The 20026-nt window shown below is 36.4% G+C and overlaps 1 protein-coding gene across 1 annotated transcript; it reads right to left on the bottom strand.

The window, feature by feature from the left end:
* Window positions 1–9827: 9827 nt before the first annotated feature.
* Window positions 9828–14243, bottom strand: vgll4l (vestigial like 4 like). Its single transcript, XM_060882211.1, has 5 exons — window positions 14047–14243; window positions 12656–12779; window positions 12257–12464; window positions 11295–11373; window positions 9828–10613 (listed from the first exon to the last, which is right to left on the bottom strand). Exons 1-5 carry the CDS (start codon window positions 14111–14113, stop codon window positions 10300–10302), a joined length of 792 nt encoding a protein of 263 aa, XP_060738194.1. The 5' UTR covers window positions 14114–14243; the 3' UTR covers window positions 9828–10299.
* Between the last annotated feature and the right edge of the window lie 5783 nt (window positions 14244–20026).

Here is a 20026-nt window from a genome sequence, read left to right as displayed (position 1 = left end):
GTTTATAAACGGCAGCTCGATAACCGCGCGGCGCGTGAACATGCGTTCATATGCGCGTGCAATCGTGCACGAAATGACGCGCGCTTTCTAGCAGCAACATCTGTGTGGGGACAAGGACAAAAAGTAGCGTGATAGCAATCTTAAATGACAATGTTTATAGTCTCTCAATCAAGGTTACAACAACATTAATGCAATATGGAAACCAATGGATTTACATTGGAGTGGGCATTATGCCAGGTCAATAAGAATGCACATCCCTCAGTAAATAATAACCATCAGGGATCAAGTATTGCTCTCATGCATACTATAAAACACAGTGATACGGTCTGGCAAGCTATTTAAGCTTTTATGCATTCACATGATATGGATTTTTGATATCAAGAATTCAGTTTTCAATACTTAAAATGTAAATATTAAGAGTGTGATTTCTAGTAGTAACCATATTTTTGATATCAGGAATTACATTTTACACTAGTAAAAACGTAATTTCTGATATCTGCTATTGCATATTCACTAGTTGAATATTGCAAGAGCCAAGTCATATTATAAATAGTATTTTATATTTGAAAATGGATAAAGAGGAATCTGAGGGAGGCAGTTTAAGTGGGGCCTAATGCAAAATCCAAAGCTGTGTTTTATTTCTTTATATTAATATGTATATATTTAATTAATATGTATATATGTATATTTAAAGTGAATATTAACATTATCTTAAATAAGCAGAAAATAATAAAATATAACTATATATATATATATATATACGTATATATACACGTGTATATATACGTGTATATACGTATATATATATATACGTGTATATATATATATATATACACGTATATACACGTATATATAAAATATTTTGTTATATTTAATTTTTTTCTGCTTATTTAAGATAATGTTAATATTCACTTTAAATTCAATTGCTAATATTCAACTCAAAATTCTATTAAAAATTTTCCATTCAATAAAGATTTGTTTATACCTCATTCAATTCTGTATTGTTTTAGCAAACTTTTTTTAAAAATAGTGAGGTTTGTAGTGGGAGCAGTGGGGTATCAAGTGTAAATGTGTGGCAAATGGTTTACATGGCTCAGGGGTCAGGTAGGAGGGCCCCTTAGCAGAATTTTGCTTAGGGCCCCAGGGAGGTCAGGATCGGCTCTGTCTGACACCACAGAACTTGATCAGGGGTCTCATTTATAAAGCGTGCGTACGCACAAAACGGGGCTGGAAAAGTATGTATGCCAGTTCCCATGCAAAGGTTGTGATCTATAAAAAACAAACTTGACGGGAGAATGTGCGCACCTTTAAGCAAACTTTGAGACGTGCGTACGCACATTCTGGAGATGGAATTAGCGACACAGATGGTGAGGTCGTGAAGTGAAGATAGATTGTAGATAATAAATGTGAGAAGAACGATTATAAGAAGTAATGACATTTAATTTTCACTCCATTTCATACGTTATATCCACATTATCATGAAGATTAAATCTAACTATATACATACAGCTATATACATCTAGTAAAATCCAAACGTAATTCAAAATGTATTAAAAAAAAAATAATACTAATAATCAGCGCTGCCTTACAGTTATATTGTCCACAATGGGAGCACAGGAGGAGATGGCGCGACTACATGTGATACAGAATAGCATGAAACACCCTTTTATTAGAGAACTGCAGAACGTGTAAAAATGAAATATTTTCCTTAATGTACATATATCATAAAATGTCTGCAAATACAGTCATGAAGCACAAATAAAAAATAATTGCTTGCATTCAAACTTAGTTCCATTTCCATGAAATAAATCCTTATAAACTAAATTATTCCATTTTTGTTTTTATCTAAAAAATCAGTTTGGATATGCTAAGTATATTTATAAATAAACCTAAATAATAATGACTTAGGTGCATTTTAGTTTTATGTATGAATATATTTAACACATCTATATATATATATATATATATATATATATATATATATATATATATATATATATATATATATATATATATATATAGTCTCATTTGCTTTTACTTTAATGAGGATGAAGCAACACAAAGGTTAGATTTTGTGATCGTTTGGAGGCGGGACAAACAACGGGAATTTGTGATGTTTGATTGGCTATATAACAATCTGCTGTGCTACGTTCACACTCACAGAGACCGGAGATCGTTCTTGGATATTTTTGACAAGAGCTACGACTTCCGGCGGTGTGACCGACATCAAGATTAGGTGATTAGATGTAGGCGTGTCCACATTAGTGATGTCACAATGTTGTAAAAAGTATGCGGAGACCATGGCAAAGAGCACACACTGCTTCTCCTTCATGTCTCATGATATAATACAGATAAACAATGCTGGTTTTTATACAAAAACAAAAAAAAAACTGATTTGGAATCCTAGTCACGACACATGCTGATAAACGCTGTTACTACGGCAACCGGTAATGAGAAACGCCTCCTGTAGACTTCATGGCACAGCAATTGCGAACATAGCATAGAGGATGGGGAATTAAATCAACTAAAGAAACCCTAGTAAATAAAATCCATCTGAACCTAAATCAGATAAAAAAACTACACAGAAATAACTGGAAGAAATAAACAGAAGGCCAAAAAGAAACATTTTGGTGTACAATACAATATACAGTATAATCCCTGCCACAAAGCACAAAGTTTTTGTATGAATATTTGCAATAATATTTAATATATATATAATATATAATATAATATAAATATAATAACGTTACTTTTTTGGGTCTAACTTCGAACTTTATGAGTATGTTCTAATAACGTTGTCAAACCTTTTAAGAACATTGCAGCAACGCTACCGTAACATTGGTATCAAGCTGATGTTCTTTTGAATGTTAGATTGCAAACGTTTCTGCAACGTTTTAAAAACATACTGTATTAGAAGCATTAGTTAGACAAAGACAAACGTTATGGAGATGTTAATGCAAACGTTTGACAGTATATCATTTTAGATCATTGCAGAAATTGCCAAAGGGAAAAAAAATCATTCTGTAAAAGCTCTTTATAAGTGTAAGTATTGTCAGTGACTTCCGGGCGGTGGATTTGAAGTATTTTATTGATTTAACAAAGAAATTATTCATATACATTATATGTATATATACACACGTATATTATTCTTGCATATATCGGTTCATTTACAGGTATATTGACTCTGGGTTTGTTTAGCAAACTTCACTCGAGCATTACTGATAAAGTAGTGGCACGGCATGTGAGATGGTGGTGGGATTCCCATAAGAGGAAACGTCAGTCAGACTGTGTTAAAAACAGTATTAAAGCACAGGGCCCAGTAGCATGTGATTACTTTCTTCTCTGTATTAATGCATTGTTTTTAAATATGAAGTCTGCACATTTTGACTCATTAACTAAATTTATTGAGCTTAAGAAACAGTTAAATCCCATTTTCTCCTACTCATGTTCTTCTTCTTTTTTTTCTTCTTCTTCTTCTTTTTATTAGTGACCCTTTTTACCAATACACTGGGATTAATCGATTGGCATTTACTTTGAAAATTGATGACTGGCTAATAAGCCGATTTAGATTCCCTAGAGCTGTGCTCTTGGATCTATGTGCTGAATTGGGTCCAGTATTAGAGAGGGCAACACGCCGGAACCATGCCATCCCAGTCCAAATACAAGTCCTCACCACTCTGAGGTTCTTGGCAACCGGCTGTTTCCAGCGGCCTATAATTGTAATTGGCCTATAATTGGCCTATAAGTAATCCTCAACTTTGTCTCTAAGACCTTTTTGTATATGAAATAATTCTATTGGAATCTATCATCTCACCCTATAGGTCTGGTATATCACAGCCGTCCCTGAGTGCCATAATATTTGTCGTTTTGAATGGTATACTTAATATGGGTAGTCGATACATCAGGTTCCCCTACACTGTGTGAGAACAGGCCGAAATTATAATGCAATTTTCTGCAATGTCTGGTTTCCCAAATGTAATCGGCGCAATTGACTGCGCTCATGTTGCTATAAGGGCACCATCTGAAAATGAATTTGCTTTTGAATTTTGCTTTTGAATTTGAACGCTGGCTCTTCACCCCATTTTTAAACCCGCAGAGCGCAGAGGAAACTCATTATAATGAGGCCCACTCTCGTGCCCGCGCAGTGATTTGCATTGACTATTCATGGTTAAAAATGAGCGTGTACAGGGCGGGATATGAGGCTGGTTCACGTACGCACATCTGCGGGTGATCTGTGATTTATAAAGGGAACATTGCTTAGAGGAGTGCATACGCACGGTTTTATAAATCGGAATATTTTTTGGCGTACGCCATTTTTGGCTTTTGGCCGTACGTAAACTTTTAGTAGGGATCCTACGCACAGTTTTATAAATGAGATCCCAGGTGACTGAAGGCTGTTACAACACTGTCACACTGCACTCTAGATAATGTATCTTTTTTTTAAAAATCAGGGAGATTAGACTAGCATGACATCAAACTAAACTGGAAGTATACCAAACAGCATGGAAGGAGAACCTCTTTAGCTATAGACAGGCATCTAATGCTACCAGATCAGCATATCTCCCCACCCTAATAGAAGATCACAAAAATTAATCCTATATTCATTCATTCATTCATTCATTCATACTTTCTAATATTGTGGCAATTTTAATAAGGAATATGATCACCACAGAAGCATGCACACGATCAATATTTAAGTGATAAATTTAAGGCAGAAAATTTCAGAAAAATTGATTACATTTAGGGGGCATGGTGGCTTAGTGGCTTAGTGGTTAGCATGTTCGCCTCACACTGCCAGGGTCGGGGTTCGATTTCTACCACCTCCACCTCCGGGTACTCCGGTTTCCTCTCCCGGTCCAAAGACATGCATGGTAGGTTGATTGGCATCTCTGGAAAATTGTCCGTAGTGAATGAGAGTGGGGGGCATGGTGGCTTAGTGGTTAGCACGTTAGCCTCACACCTCCAGGGTTGGGGGTTCGATTCCCGCCTCCACCTTGTGTGTGTGGAGTTTGCATGTTCTCCCCGTGCCTCGGGGGTTTCCTCCGGGTACTCCGGTTTCCTCCCCCGGTCCAAAGAGATGCATGGTAGGTTGATTGGCATCTCTGGAAAATTGTGCGTAGTGTGTGAGTGTGTGAGTGAATGAGAGTGTGTGTGCGCCCTGTGATGGGTTGGCACTCCGTCCAGGGTGTATCCTGCCTTGATGCCCGATGACGCCTGAGATAGGCACAGGCTCCCCGTGACCCGAGGTAGTTCGGATAAGTGGTAGAAAATGAGAGTGAATGATTACATTTAGATTGAAATTCAAATCACAGATTAAAATGATTTACTTCTAATCGAGAGCCCAAATTAACTTAATTTCTTCATCAAATTTGTAAAGCCAGATTAGAGACAAGATTAATAAAGATAAGAAATGTGTAAAAGACATTAGACATTAGCTGCTGAGTAACTGACAAGACGACTTATACTAGAACTTAAGGCAGCTCAAAATATGAAATATCACTCCATGATGAAACTACACCAGGTTACGTATGTAATTCGGTTCTTTGAGAATGGAACAAGACGCTGCGTCAAGGCTGATGCTATGGTAGGGCTGGGTGATAAAACTATATCGATATTTATCGACAATAGACTTTTATTGATAACGATAGAAAAAACTTTGGATATGAAGCTTCAGAGTTTCACCTTAATGTATTTGGAAAACTTCATTGGACCAGCGCCGTCCCTAGATCTTGAACAGCCTATTATATGCCCTGATAAAGGAGCATGACACAAGTGATAAGCATACAGCACTGGTGTAGTCTACGTGATACGCAGGTATACGCCGTATACCCACTAGGAAAGGCCAAGGATTTCCGTATACCCACTTAAAAAGCGTGAGGATACTGTACGTAACAATATCATTTTGTGACAGAGCTTTCATTCATAAATTCACCCCGTCTGTGTTGCGAACACAGACTGTGGTTGCGATTGCGAATCACTAACGTTTTTGGACCATTGGGGCTTCCGTGGCCTGTGGCCTGATCTGACGTCACCTACCAATGGGGAAAATTAGTTGCTTGGCGGTCTTTTTTGGCTAATGTAAAAGAAGATATGAAATGAAAGCAGACTGAAACTACAATCTTTGAGTGTTTTTGGAAGCCTGCGCCTAAAGCTACAGCAGCTTCGGGTGACACTTCAGCTGCAGCAGATGACACGGACATTACAGAAAACGTGGTTGAGAAGCCATCGCTCTGCCACATAAGCAAGGAGGCAATGCGCTCCTCAGATGCCCGAGTACAAATGTATTTGGAAAGCTTTGTAAACTACCAGTTCATTCAGTTCATAATATTCTGCAATGAAAGAGTGTTGGTGATAGAACTGAACAAATGTTTATTGTTCACTCTTAAATGTACATTGAAAATTGACAGCTGATAAAACCTGTGCGAGTGTGAGTATACTCACTACAAAAAACTAGACTACACCACTGGCATACAGCCAATAACAAGTTGCTGTGGGTTTCGATCGCACCAAACACTAATAATGCTCATACTCAAGTTCCTAACACATTTTGACTATACAATACACAGTTATAGAAAAAAAATTTGTTCTGGTGTCAGAAAACTGCTCCAAAAGAAAATATAAACTCCACTCTCATGCCATGGTCTGTATTTTCTATAAACGCAAACATAAATACCCTGTGACATTTAATTGCCCCAAATTCAAATATAAATATGTTCCTGCTTTTCAAGTCCAAAAAATAAATATGACAGAGAATTCCCCCAAGACAGCCATCTGCAAAAAATAAACTTGACAAGCATGAAAATTTCTGTATTACTCCATTCTGTGTTACTCCTCCAGATACAGGCAAGATAGATGAGCCCTATCTACCTAATGGTGGTGCTATAGCACAGTGTAAAGCAACATTTTATTTCCACAAATGGGACACACTATTTATAGTAAATAATTCTAAATATTTTATATTTTAAGACTTCTATACTTTATGCAAGAAGAAAGACACTCACATCATTGTTCATTAAAGCCCCTTAAATTTAAACAAAAAAGTCTGGACAGGAAAATAAGCAGACACAACACACACAGCTGAATAAGGCAATTTCATTACTACCATGCAATACACTACACTAAAAAATGGACATATTTTCCTTTTTAAATATACAGTAAACCTGTACACCTACAATGCATAAGCAATACATAAATATATCGTGACTCAATGTTGGCATAACATTAAAATGCAACAGCCTAGAATAACAACTGAATACTTTTAAATATCAACTGAAGGAAGCAGTCCATGAAATCTTTACTGTAATATACTGTAAAACATTACATTGCTGCTCCAACTTAAATGGTGACATACCGTCATCTACCTGGACCGTTAGTAGCTAACAAAGTAAGAAATATAGCTGAAAAAGTGTTAGACCAGCAATTGTTAAATTTCCAACAATGCTTAGCTTAACCAGCTACCTACCTTTATAATAATGTAGCATATAATTTGGTTTGTAGTAAACATTACCTAGTGCTCTGTCAGGAATACCACAGTGTCATAGCAGCAGTTAATGGCCACAAACAGAAAAGATGTTATTCGTTTTACTCTATTTTAAGCCAGGGATGAGCAACATAAAAAAAACATATGGAGACATAGCCCCTAACAAATAAATTCCTTAGTCTACAGAGACTACAGGGAATGCAATTTTTGTAAATACCATGATGCACTGCTTTTCCCTGTTCAATGAAAACCTTTATGTTTTGTTAACTAATCTGTGTCCCCTGGCCAATAGAAAATATGATTGGAGAATACCAAGTTTGAATACAAAACATGAAATAATATTATAAATTAGAAAAGGGCTAGAGGAACATTGTTAGTTAACCTTAAGGAACGACACTTTCGAACAAAGAAGCAAAATTTTGGTGAAAGTTTTCTGAAAGTTTAGACCATCATACTCCATGCTATTCATAATAACAGCCTTTTAATAAATTTTTATTTTGAATTCTTATTGCTTGGTTTGCAGTTATTTGTTATAAATTTGGGTAGGAATCTTTTTTGTAACATCATTTTGCACATATGCAACAATTTGATTTGAGCCAGTTAATGTGGTACCTGGCCTTGTTCCCAGACACATTTACTCCACCAATACATGACACATATTGGCAGTAGACTTTGTTAGGTAACTGTACAAGTTTCCACATGACATACATGCCTGATTGAATGTAAAGAGAAAATTAGTTGTTTAGGGTTGAAAGACCATTAGAAATCATCTTAATTCCTTTATATGAATTCCAAAACACCCAGTCTTTAAAAATGTTATTTGTGAAAATAAAAATAACAGCACAATAATAAAAAAGCATTTGAAATATGTTTTCAGTTTTGTTCAAGAAAATGCATAGCACATCTTCCTTTATGAAGCAATACAATCACCTTTGAAAAAGGAGATATATGAACAGAATAACCTTGAAGTAAAGTATATAGCACTTACAACGGTTTGCATGTCCCTTGGGTGCAATAGCTGACCCAAGGCTGCGTCGTATTGACTTTTTGTTGGTTTCTACTGTTGTGATGCTTTTCCAGGCTTTTCTACAGTCAGTCAGTTGTTTGTTTTGGGTGGTTTTCCCAACAGTCTCCTCTTTAGGAAGTAAAATGCATGCTTAAGGTCTGATGATTGAAATGCTCACAATATGGGTGCATCTGCATAAATATATGGGGTATGTAGGACAGGGATAGGGGTGTCTGCATAGCATAAATGTAATGCATAAAAATTGCCTGTCCTGTCTTGCATCACTCACAACAGTGTTTCACTGCCTTTGGAAGCAAAATCATTATAAGGACTGAACGTGTAGGGAGCTTTCGTGAAATGGTTGCCCATAATTATACCCTTATTAATACCCACAGGTTTTTAACAATCTTATATATGTGAAACACTCACAAGACTAAGACCAAATGGAAAGCCTGACACCCCCCTACAGTTTCATTAAAATGTGGCAATTAAATGTTTACTAGTATGTACTCTGATGATCAATCTTGTTCTGTTTCAATAATTTAGAGAATCAAATAGCCAAATCTCCATTACAATATTAAACCCAAACACTTTTTGGGAGAAAGTGTCAGCCAGTTTACTTTAAATCTCCTAAAACAGCACTAATAGACAGCTACTGAACCACATGACAAACCACATCAAATTTTGACTTTAGATGGTTGGGTGACATCAGACAGCACATCACATTAGCCAAAGAACAAGAATCTGAGGATATCATCAGCACAGACTTACACACATTTCTGTTCTTGGCTCACAGTTGTGGGACCCAATGTGGACGACTTCTGCTGTATCTTCTTCTGCCCATCCACTTCAAGTTTCAATGTTTTGTGCATAAGAAGGTATGATGAAAATATATACTTTTCCCATGAGGAATACCTTAGCCTTAAATTGTCCACACTTCAAAAGGACAGACAACAAAAAAAGTCCATTGCTAAGCCACATTTTTATGAGTAAGAATGGTTTCAAGTGACAAAACAGTGTACATACAAGAAGACATGCTGAACCTAAACGATACTGTTTTATCAAAAACTCTTTTTTGTATTTTGAGTCCTTTCTATTATATCTATATATTTATTCAAATCAGATCAGTTGACAGTTGCAATTTGTTTTGTATGTGTTTGTGTTGACATATAAAGGTCTCTATAGCTACAGTTCATAAGAAAATGGCATTTTGTAATACCACATGCTCATGTTATTAGTGAACCAAAGATAAATTAATTCATAAATTGAAAGAATTATAGTTCCCTTTTAAGCATATTTATGAGCCACCAGTCGAGTAAAAACAAATTTTGGATACAAACGTTACCCAACCCATCACATTTATTAATTCATTCAATCATCTTCAAAAACAACATATTAGCCGCCATCTTTTGAGAACTTTATGTTCTTTTTTTAATGGTACCATTATTTGACTATGGGACCTACAGGCACATACTACATTATTGTGGTGGCATACTACTCAAATAATATTATTATTTATTATCAGTGCAATCAAGGACTAAAAAAGTAATAAAATAACTGATTATAACATGCATTTCAGTACATGAAGTTAGAATGCATAGTGATCAGATCCTGTAAAAAAAAAAAATCCCATACAGAGATCCTTTATAGTGATTCTCAATATTGCATCACTATCCCATCATTCTGTTATTTAACTGCATGCCTTTGCCATTTTATTTATCTGCAGTAATCATGCATAATGTAGTTCTATGTGAAAAACTCTCAAGTCCATTATACACTTTGAAAACCTTTTTTTTCCTCCAGTTTTATTTCCCTAACAGCATGCTGGAGGGGCTGCAGTTGGGCTGGCACAATCTTCCCGAGCTCGCTTAGGGCTATGGCCATAACCAGATGAGTGGATGAAAGGGGGATTACTGGTTAAACATGAAGATGATGTTGACTGTATGGAAGATGAACTGCAAGCGGAAGAGGATGCTTTGAGTTCTAGCCATTTCTCTCCAAGAGCCTTGGCAAAATGGTCGTCCACAGACACGCTGATAGAGATTTGCTTAGAACATTTTTGATAGTTCACCCCAAGGCTCCGCTGGAAATGTTCCTCAACATTATCATAACTGTGCTGCGTTATAACTGCACAATGGGAACCAACACAAAATAAGATTTACAATCGCACATACACTATATGGCCAAACGTTTATAAGCACCTGACCATTTACATTTGCTTTTAGAAACTTTCAGATTTAGTACACCGTTTGCTATACCTGTACTCTTTTGGGGAAGGCTTTCACTAGATTTTGGAGTTTGGTTGTGGCCCTTGCTAATGCTCCTGTAGCCAAAAGGGCAAGAGCATTAGTAAGGTTAAGCACAGACAGGTGAAGATGTGTGGGTTCCAATTTATCCCAAAGAGTTTCTGTGTTTCTAAGAGTGAGCCATTCATGTTCTTCCACAGCAACCTTGGCCAACCATGACTTCATGCACCTCAGTCTGTGCATCAGGGATTTGGCATGCAGGAACATGTTTGTTCTTTGTTACAGCAAAAGGATATGGCAATGCTACAGTATACAAAGGCATATAATAAAATTGTGTGCTTTCAGGTTTGTGGCAACAGTTGGAAAAGGCCCATATATGGGTGTGATGGTCAGGTGTCCAAAAGCCTTTGGCCACAGAGTTTAAAACTAGACTTAAAATTGTACTGGTGTGTATTTATCAAAGCATTGAATGTATTTGATTTTTTAAAATGACTTTGAATAAATAGAAATATTGTAAAGGGGAAACTACCCATTAAAGACAGATGGATTCTTATGTACATACCAGGGGAGTGCTTGCAACAGGCTACTGGCATACAGGCTGACTTTGTTGATGAGCCACATGTAATCACAGAGGGACGAACCTGCAAGTGTATGGTTTGTTACAATTTAGAAATGTTCATAGTGGTAATGATACAATTGAATTAACAGCTGTTTATTTCTGTAGCAGATTATTTGGTGCATTTTCTTTCAAGAATAAAAGCTAGCTTAAGATTTCAGAGTTCCTTCATCCACAATGCCACCAACGAATCAATAACAACAGTGGTCTGTTGGGACTTGTTGACAACATTCCTCCACCCATTGCTTACATTTCATCCTGAATCAGGCTGGATTACATATCTTGAACAAGCAAAGGCCTGTTTGAGCCCCCATAAGCAGTCTTGCTTGATACCTATCATGCATTCTGCTGCATCTCATAGATGGAGATAAGTAAAATTATAAGGCTTTTGGAAAGATGCTGAAAAAAGAAATGAATATTATGTTCTTATTTAATGCACTGCCATAATTAATCTAGTGGTTATTTGATTCTTACATGAAGTTTGTGGCTGAGTGTTGGTCAAAGGGAAAAGGAAAGCTTTATGTTCCTGAAATATTCCTCCAGGATTTTTTAAATTTATCTTCTACCATATTGTTTGATAATGTTTTACAATGCCTTATAAAATATTTTGTAGTATGTTTAATATTGATTATTTGGATATATAAATATGAATCTTTAATTTTCATAGCCAGAGTACAATTGTCTAATGTTCACTATCTAATGCAAAGGATTGTCTGATGTCTGTTGTCCAATATTTTGCAGACTAGGTTTTTAATCTAATTAAAATAATAAAAGAATTGAACTGTATGTATTCTGGTCTGCTTGTGTGTCTACTTTAATGTTTAATGTTGTTAAAATGATACTAAGTTATTTCACTATGTACTATATATATCATTTTCATTCCAATGCAGCTTTTTGAAAGTGATTACCTGTCGTACTGCAGTATTTTTTTTTTTATTATCAGTCTCCAGGGGCATTTTTTTGACAAGGGCAATTGGCTCATCTATAACTGCATTCGAGCTAAGGTGAGCCGGACTTGTTTTGGGGCTCCAGGTGGATGTAGGACTCTCAGGCACGTTGAATTGTGATGCCATCCTGTCAGTATTGACCAGCCTCTTGCTTTGGGCCCTCTCTCTTCTGAAACCAAGTCATTATTATTAGCTGCCATAAAAGACGTTGGATAATCAGAATTAGAATCAGAATCAGGTTTATTGGCCAAGTGTTTTGACACACACAAGGAATTTGGTTCTTGTCTGTGGACAGCTGTGGACAGCTACTTTAATAACATTAGATATTTATAATAGCATTAGATATTTATTGTTTAGCACCTCTCCTCCAGTGTTCGTCCTTGTTCTGAACTTTGCTTATGTTTGAATGGGTGAGCAGCAGTCACTCTGATTCTGTCACTGGTTATATGACGGAACCGGTCCTCACTCCTCAGGTGTGGCTGACCTTTGAGATAACAGAAATACAGCTTATATTACATGTGTTTTATTCATCAATGTATGGAAATCAAAAATATGTAAATTAGTGTGTATGTTAAAGTGTAACAGACAGATGAGCCAGTCATCATTACCTAACCAGGGACAAACAATGAAAGCAAGTTATATATATATTAGTTAGATATATTAACAACAATCTTAATTTTTAGAGTCTTTTCAAGTTATCATGACCAATACAATCTAATTGTGGGAAAACATTGTTATGCCATCATAATAATTTAAACTCTGTTAAGCTGCAGAACAAGACATACTGGATGTATGAGTATTATGCTTGAACCCGATCTGACTCACTACTAACGGTAAGGGTCAAATAAATGCAAAATACACCATGGGCGACATGAAAAAAGTTATAACTGTCTTGTAACAATCTGAAATAATTTTGTCCAGTAGAGAATTTTCCCTTGTTGGCAAAGATAAGAGAACTGTGGGAAAAAACACTTCCATAAACTGCTACTTCAATCTGCTATGTTCAATCAACATGATACATCACAAACTGAAATAAAGAAAGACTATCACATACTACCCATGTTTTAACGTGGTTTTATTTCAGCCTGATGATAACAAAGAAAGTGACACATTCAGAAAAAAGTGACACATTCATATGAAAGATGAAATTGACATTCACAACTCATCTATTTGAAAAACAGCTTTATAATTGTAAATATCAAACAATCTTTACAAAGAGCACATGACCAGTACCCTCACATATAGGAATCCATATAAAATATATTCCCTTATGTGTTGTGGAGTGTTACAGACTGACATGGTCTGTTAGAGGACAGAGGAGTGGGTGAAAACCACACCTCCCAACACCGTGGATTTCTAGTGCCTGAGGGAGGATTATTATCCTTGAATGCTTAGACAAAATACAGACCTTCCAAATGTAACACTGGCTATCTGCCTGTTAACAGCATTAACATATGTCATATATTTTCAGACTAAGATAAAGTTACGTAGGAAATAAAAGATAATTATCTTTCTTATATCACCGACTTGTATAGTTATCACATCAGTATAAACAGTAATAAATTAGTTAGTTTACTCAAATTAATTTTTTTAACTTTTAAAACAAAAAATATATATAATAAACAATAACAAAATTCCTTTAAATTCTGAGTAATTTCAGTTGTGCACAATGCAATAAGCATTTGTCAAAAACATTAACTGCTATCAGAAAAACAAGTAAAGAATTAGACCATGTGGTACAAAATAATTACCCTCTAGGATGTAAACTTTAAAACCGCTGCTCATCCGAGTTATGTAGTGGAAATTTGTGACAGCCATGGCTCCAGATCCTCGGTTTTAGAGTTCCAGTGCCTTTGGTAATAGATGGCAAAGGAACTTGGCCTAAGCTCTATGATTACTGACACCGTAAGGAACTGTAAGCGTGAGGACCTTTACTGCACTCTGCATAATGATTGTAGATTATACTCTGTGCTGTCTTGCAGAAATTTAATTGGCTGTATCAAGCCCAACCCCCTTTCCCTGCTTCATGGTATTTGTTACCTTCTGTTTACAAGATGCTACTTCCACAGGTTCATTTTAAGGGTGGAATCTAGTAGACGTTACTTTCTATCTGTCACCCCTCTAGGGTCCCTAACATCAATAACATAGTAGTATAGTATGTTAGTAGTAAAAAATGTAAACATGCAGAATACGCTTTGAATCAGCATAGATATCTTATGGAGATTATACACACACACACACACACACACACATATATATATATATATATATATATATATATATATATATATATATATATATATATATATATATATATATATATATATACACATATAGCCGTTATATAAAACGGCTAATGCTTTACTTTAGTAAAGATATTAAACAATATTTTCCATGGCTCCTAATGGAATCCACAAACAAGTCCTGTTCTGCCTTCATTTCCTTTTTAAGAGTCAGCCGCTGGAAACAACCCTTCCTTTGGGGCTAAACTGAAATCTTGCTTGACTGCATTTTTCATCCACCTGAACTGTAGTTATTCTGCCAACCTGCCTGTACATGTAGCTCCATGTAAGTTCCCCTAATTTTAAAGCACTAGGCCTTTCCTTTTGGTAAACAGACAAAGACAAAAACTATGCATCTGGTTACATGTGTGCTCCTTCCACACACACATATACTGCCACCTGGATTAAACTAAGCAAGTAGGTTAGAGCCTTCCATTGGATAATTAATGTAGTTATTAATATGTTTCAGGTGGCGACAAGTTATTTAAAAAATGCAGGGGGTAGTTTCTCATATCCTAAACAACCTTGTAAGAAGATGGTTGTGAAAAAGATAGTAATAAATACAGTAAAAAATAGTAAATAAAAACAGCTTGTAGCCTTGAGAAAAACACTTACTGTATTAATGAGGCTAATCTTAAAAAAAGGCTTCAATTTGCTGGGAGCATAAAGACTGGACTCTTGGACTATGAAAAAAACATCATGTGATCTGATGAGTCGAGATTTACCCTGTTCCAGAGTGATATATGCATTAAATTAAAATTCAATTTATTTGTATAGCACTTTAACAATTCACATTGTTCACAAAGCAGCTTTACAGAAGTATAGAAACAGAAAAGAAAATAAATAAATAAATAAATAATAATAATAATAATTAAAGCTGCAAGCAGCATTTCCCCGGGTTCAAGCGTTTAAGGCCTTTAGGGAGTTTAAGGCCTTAAAACATTTTCAAAACTTTGTGAGTGTGTATGTGAGTGTGTGTGAGTATGTGAGTGTGCGAGTGTGTATGTGAGTGTGTGTGAGTATGTGAGTGTGCGAGTGAGTATGTGAGTGTGCGAGTGTGAGTAAGTGTGCGAGTGTGAGTGAGTGTGTGTGTAAATGAGTGTAAATGTGTGTGTAAGTGTGTGTGTGTTCCTCGTATGTTAAAACATACTTGGCAATAAAGACCTTTCTGATTCTGATTCTGATTCTGATAATGCAGGAATTTTGTCTCTAGGCCTTATGAGTCAGCACAAAATTGGGTTTTTGGACTGTTGGTGGCGCTAGAGGGCTGTTTTTAGTGATTTTTGAACTGTGACCCCAGTTTGACCTCTTTCACATGTGTCCCAAGTTTGGTGTTGATAGCTCATTTAGTTCTTGAGTTATTGACATTTAAGTAAAACTGGCTCCTCACAGTCCGAACGTTTTGGGGCCCCTTAAGGACCCTGAATCAAAATTTCAACTTTTTTTCGATAATTATTGACATTGAGACTCCAGAGAATATTACTGCACTGGATTGGTCTCGATCAGGCGAAAAACCTAGGACTAGTACGCAAAAGTAGGTTTGGGACAAAATGCGCTATAGCGAAAAAATTTTTAATGGCAAAATGAAATTGGAGATATATATGTTTTTTAAGTTTCAAATGATATAAAGCACTTGAGATTTGGACATATGGTTTAGGAGTTATGGGCACAAACGCGTTGAGGGGCATTAATAATAATAATATATAATAATATATAATAATATATATAATATATAATAATAACGGAATAATAATAATAATAATAACGGAATAATAATAATAATAATAATAATAATAAAAATCCTAACAAAAACAATAGGTTTCCAGCGCTTCGCGCTTGAACCCTAATTAAAGCTGCAAGCAGCATTTCCCGGGTTTCAAGCGTTTAAGGAATTTTACTGAACTTATTTCATTGACATTAAGTAAAAACCTATAGAACTTGCAAAAGTAGTTTTTTAAATATACATATTTGTTATATATTTAATGAATGATTTGATTTACAGCACTGATTGTACAAGCAAAGTGGTTCAGAAAACCTAGACCTAACAAATGATGATTTTAAAATGTATAAATTCCTAGGAAAAAACAGATGCTGAATAGAATGAGCCAACGAGGGATCCTCTGCTGCCATCTAGTGGTTTTTAGAGCTAATGCAATCCATTGGAAATATATGGTTTATATATCTTTTCAACAATTATAATGCACAACACATTATTCACTTATATTATACAGGTCACTTGTATTGCACTGCTCATTTACATTACACAGCTAACTTGCATCACACAGCTCACTTTCATTACACAGGTTACTTAGCTCAGTTTCATCACAGTGCACACTTTCATCGTATAGCTCACTGGCATCGCACAGCTCACTGGCATCACACAGGTCACTGGCATCATTCAGCTTATTGGCATTAGACAGGTCACAGGCATCATACAGCTTACTGGCATCACACTGCTCACTGGCATCACACTGCTCACTGGCATCACACTGCTCACTGGCATCACACTGCTCACTGGCATCACACTACTCGACTACTCGATGGCACGATTGTTAAAGGTCATATGTCACATGTGCTCAATGAGTGTCATATAAATTATACTTTTCGTTTATGAGTTATAGGCTTTGAATTATTTTTTGCCACGCCCATTTCATAAATAATCCTTTAATGGCAAGTCAAAGGATAAAGTTCCACTTTTTTTCGATAATTATTGACAAGAAGACTCCAGAGAATATTACTGCACTGGATTGGCCTCGATCAGGCGAAAAACCTAGGACTAGTTCGCAAAAGTATGTTTTTCACCTGTTCAAGAATAATTAATGAACAATTTGATTGACAGCATTGGTCCAAGAGGCAAAGTTGTTCAGCATGTGGAGACCTATCAAATGATATCAATATTGTGTGTATTTATTAAGCACTACGTGATTACAGTGGCGTAAAAACTCTTCACACTGAGGTGAGACTCCTTACATACACTAAAGGCAACTTGAACAAAGACACTGCACACCACGTTTGAAGTCAATCAGACCACCACTTGCATAGTTATAGCTGTTTTTAATGATTTTTCTGTCATAGCGCCACCAAGTGGCCAATCGCCGCGGTTTTTGACTTTTGACCTCAGTGTGAAGTCTTTCACATGTGTCCCAAGTTTGGTGTTGATAGCTCATTTAATTCTTGAGTTATTGCCATTTTAGCAACAGTTGGCTCCACCATTGTTCGAACATTTGGGGGCCCCTTAGTGACGATGAATCAAAATTTTAACTTTTTTTTGATAATTATTGACATTGAGACTCCAGAGAATATTACTGCACTGGATTGGTCTCGATCAGGCAAAAAACCTAGGACTAGTTCGCAAAAGTAGGTTTTTCACCTTATTAAGAATGATTAATGAACAATTTGATTGACAGCATTGGTCCAAGAGGCAAAGTTGTTCAGTATGTGGAGACCTATCAAATGATATCAATATTGTGTGTATGTATTTATCACTACGTGATTACAGTGGCATAAAACTCTTTAGCGCCAACTAGTGGCCGATTTCTTTCAAATTTCTTACAGACCTCTAGGACCACGTGTCGAACATGCCCTCCGAGTTTCATTCCGATAGGTCTCCATTAACCTTGTCTAATTGGTGCTCAAATTTCATTGGCCGATGGCGGCACTGCACACCAAGTTTGAAGTCAATCGGACCAACACTCGCATAGTTAGAGCTGTTTTTAGTGATTTTTCTGTCATAGCGCCACCAAGTGGCCAATCGCCGCGGTTTTTGACATTTGACCTCAGTTTGACGTCTTTCACATGTGTCCCACGTTTGGTGTTGATAGCTCATTTGGTTCTTGAGTTATTGCCATTTTAGTAAAACTGGCTCCGCCCAGTCCGAACGTTTTGGGGCCCCTTAAGGACCCTGAATCAAAATTTCAACTTTTTTTCGATAATTATTGTCATTGAGACTCCAGAGAATATTAATGCACTGGATTGGTCTCGATCAGGCGAAAAACTTAGGACTAGTTCGCAAAAGTAGGTTTTTCACCTGATCAAGAATAATTAATGATCAATTTGACTTTAGGGCCTTTCAAGACTTTAGGGCCTTTCAGGCTTTTAAAGACATGTGGAAACAGATTTGATGTTTTCTAGACTTTACGCATCTAGATCAATTATGAAAAAGACCACTTATAGCTAATGCAATCCATTGGAAATATATGGTTTATATATCTTTTCAACAATTATAGTGCACATCACATTATTCACTTATATTATACAGGTCACTTGTATTACACTGCTCATTTACATTACACAGCTAACTTGCATCACACAGCTCACTTTCATTACACAGGTTACTTATATAACACTGCTCAGTTTCATCATAGTGCACACTTTCATCGTATAGCTCACTGGCATCGCACAGCTCACTGGCATCACACAGGTCACTGGCATCATTCAGCTTATTGGCATTAGACAGGTCACAGGCATCATACAGCTTACTGGCATCACAATGCTCACTGGCATCGCACAGCTCACTGGCATCACACAGCTTACTTGCATCACACAGCTCACTTGCCTCATACAGCACACTTGCATCACACTGCTCACTTGCGTCACACTGCTCACTTGCATCACACAGCACACTTGCATTACACTGCTCACTTGCGTCACACTGCTCACTTGCATCACACTACTCACTTATGTCACATTGCTCAATTAACACACATTACTCACTCCATTATTTGTAACCTATATGCAGTTACATCAGTAATGGAAAAGCCCATTTACAGCCAACGCAGTCCATTGAAAATACATGGTGTGCAGCTTTTTGCCAATTACAGCGCCACCTATCGTCCGATCAAGATAAAACTTGGCAGGATTGTTAAAAGTCATATGTCACATGTGCTCAATGAGGGTCGTATAAATTAGACTTTTCGTTTATGAGTTATAGGCTTTGAATTATTTTTTGCCACGCCCATTTCATAAATAATCCTTTAATGGCAAGTCAAAGGATAAAGTTCCACTTTTTTTCGATAATTATTGACAAGAAGACTCCAGAGAATATTACTGCACTGGATTGGCCTCGATCAGGCGAAAAACCTAGGACTAGTTCGCAAAAGTATGTTTTTCACCTGTTCAAGAATAATTAATGAACAATTTGATTGACAGCATTGGTCCAAGAGGCAAAGTTGTTCAGCATGTGGAGACCTATCAAATGATATCAATATTGTGTGTATTTATTAAGCACTACGTGATTACAGTGGCGTAAAAACTCTTTAGCGCCAACTAGTGGCCGATTTCTTTCAAATTTCTTACAGTCCTCTAGGACCACGTGTCAAACATGCTCACCGAGTTTCATTCCGATAGGCCTCCATTAACCTTGTCTAATTGGTGCTCAAAATTCATTGGCCGATGGCGGCCATGTTTTTTGAGACACGCCAATGTCCTTACATACACTCAAGGCACCTTG

This window comes from Tachysurus vachellii, chromosome 11 (assembly GCF_030014155.1).
Source record: "Tachysurus vachellii isolate PV-2020 chromosome 11, HZAU_Pvac_v1, whole genome shotgun sequence".
Taxonomy (NCBI): Eukaryota; Metazoa; Chordata; class Actinopteri; order Siluriformes; family Bagridae; genus Tachysurus; species Tachysurus vachellii.
Note: the sequence above shows the minus strand (reverse complement) of the source record. Positions and strands in the feature narration are given on the sequence as shown.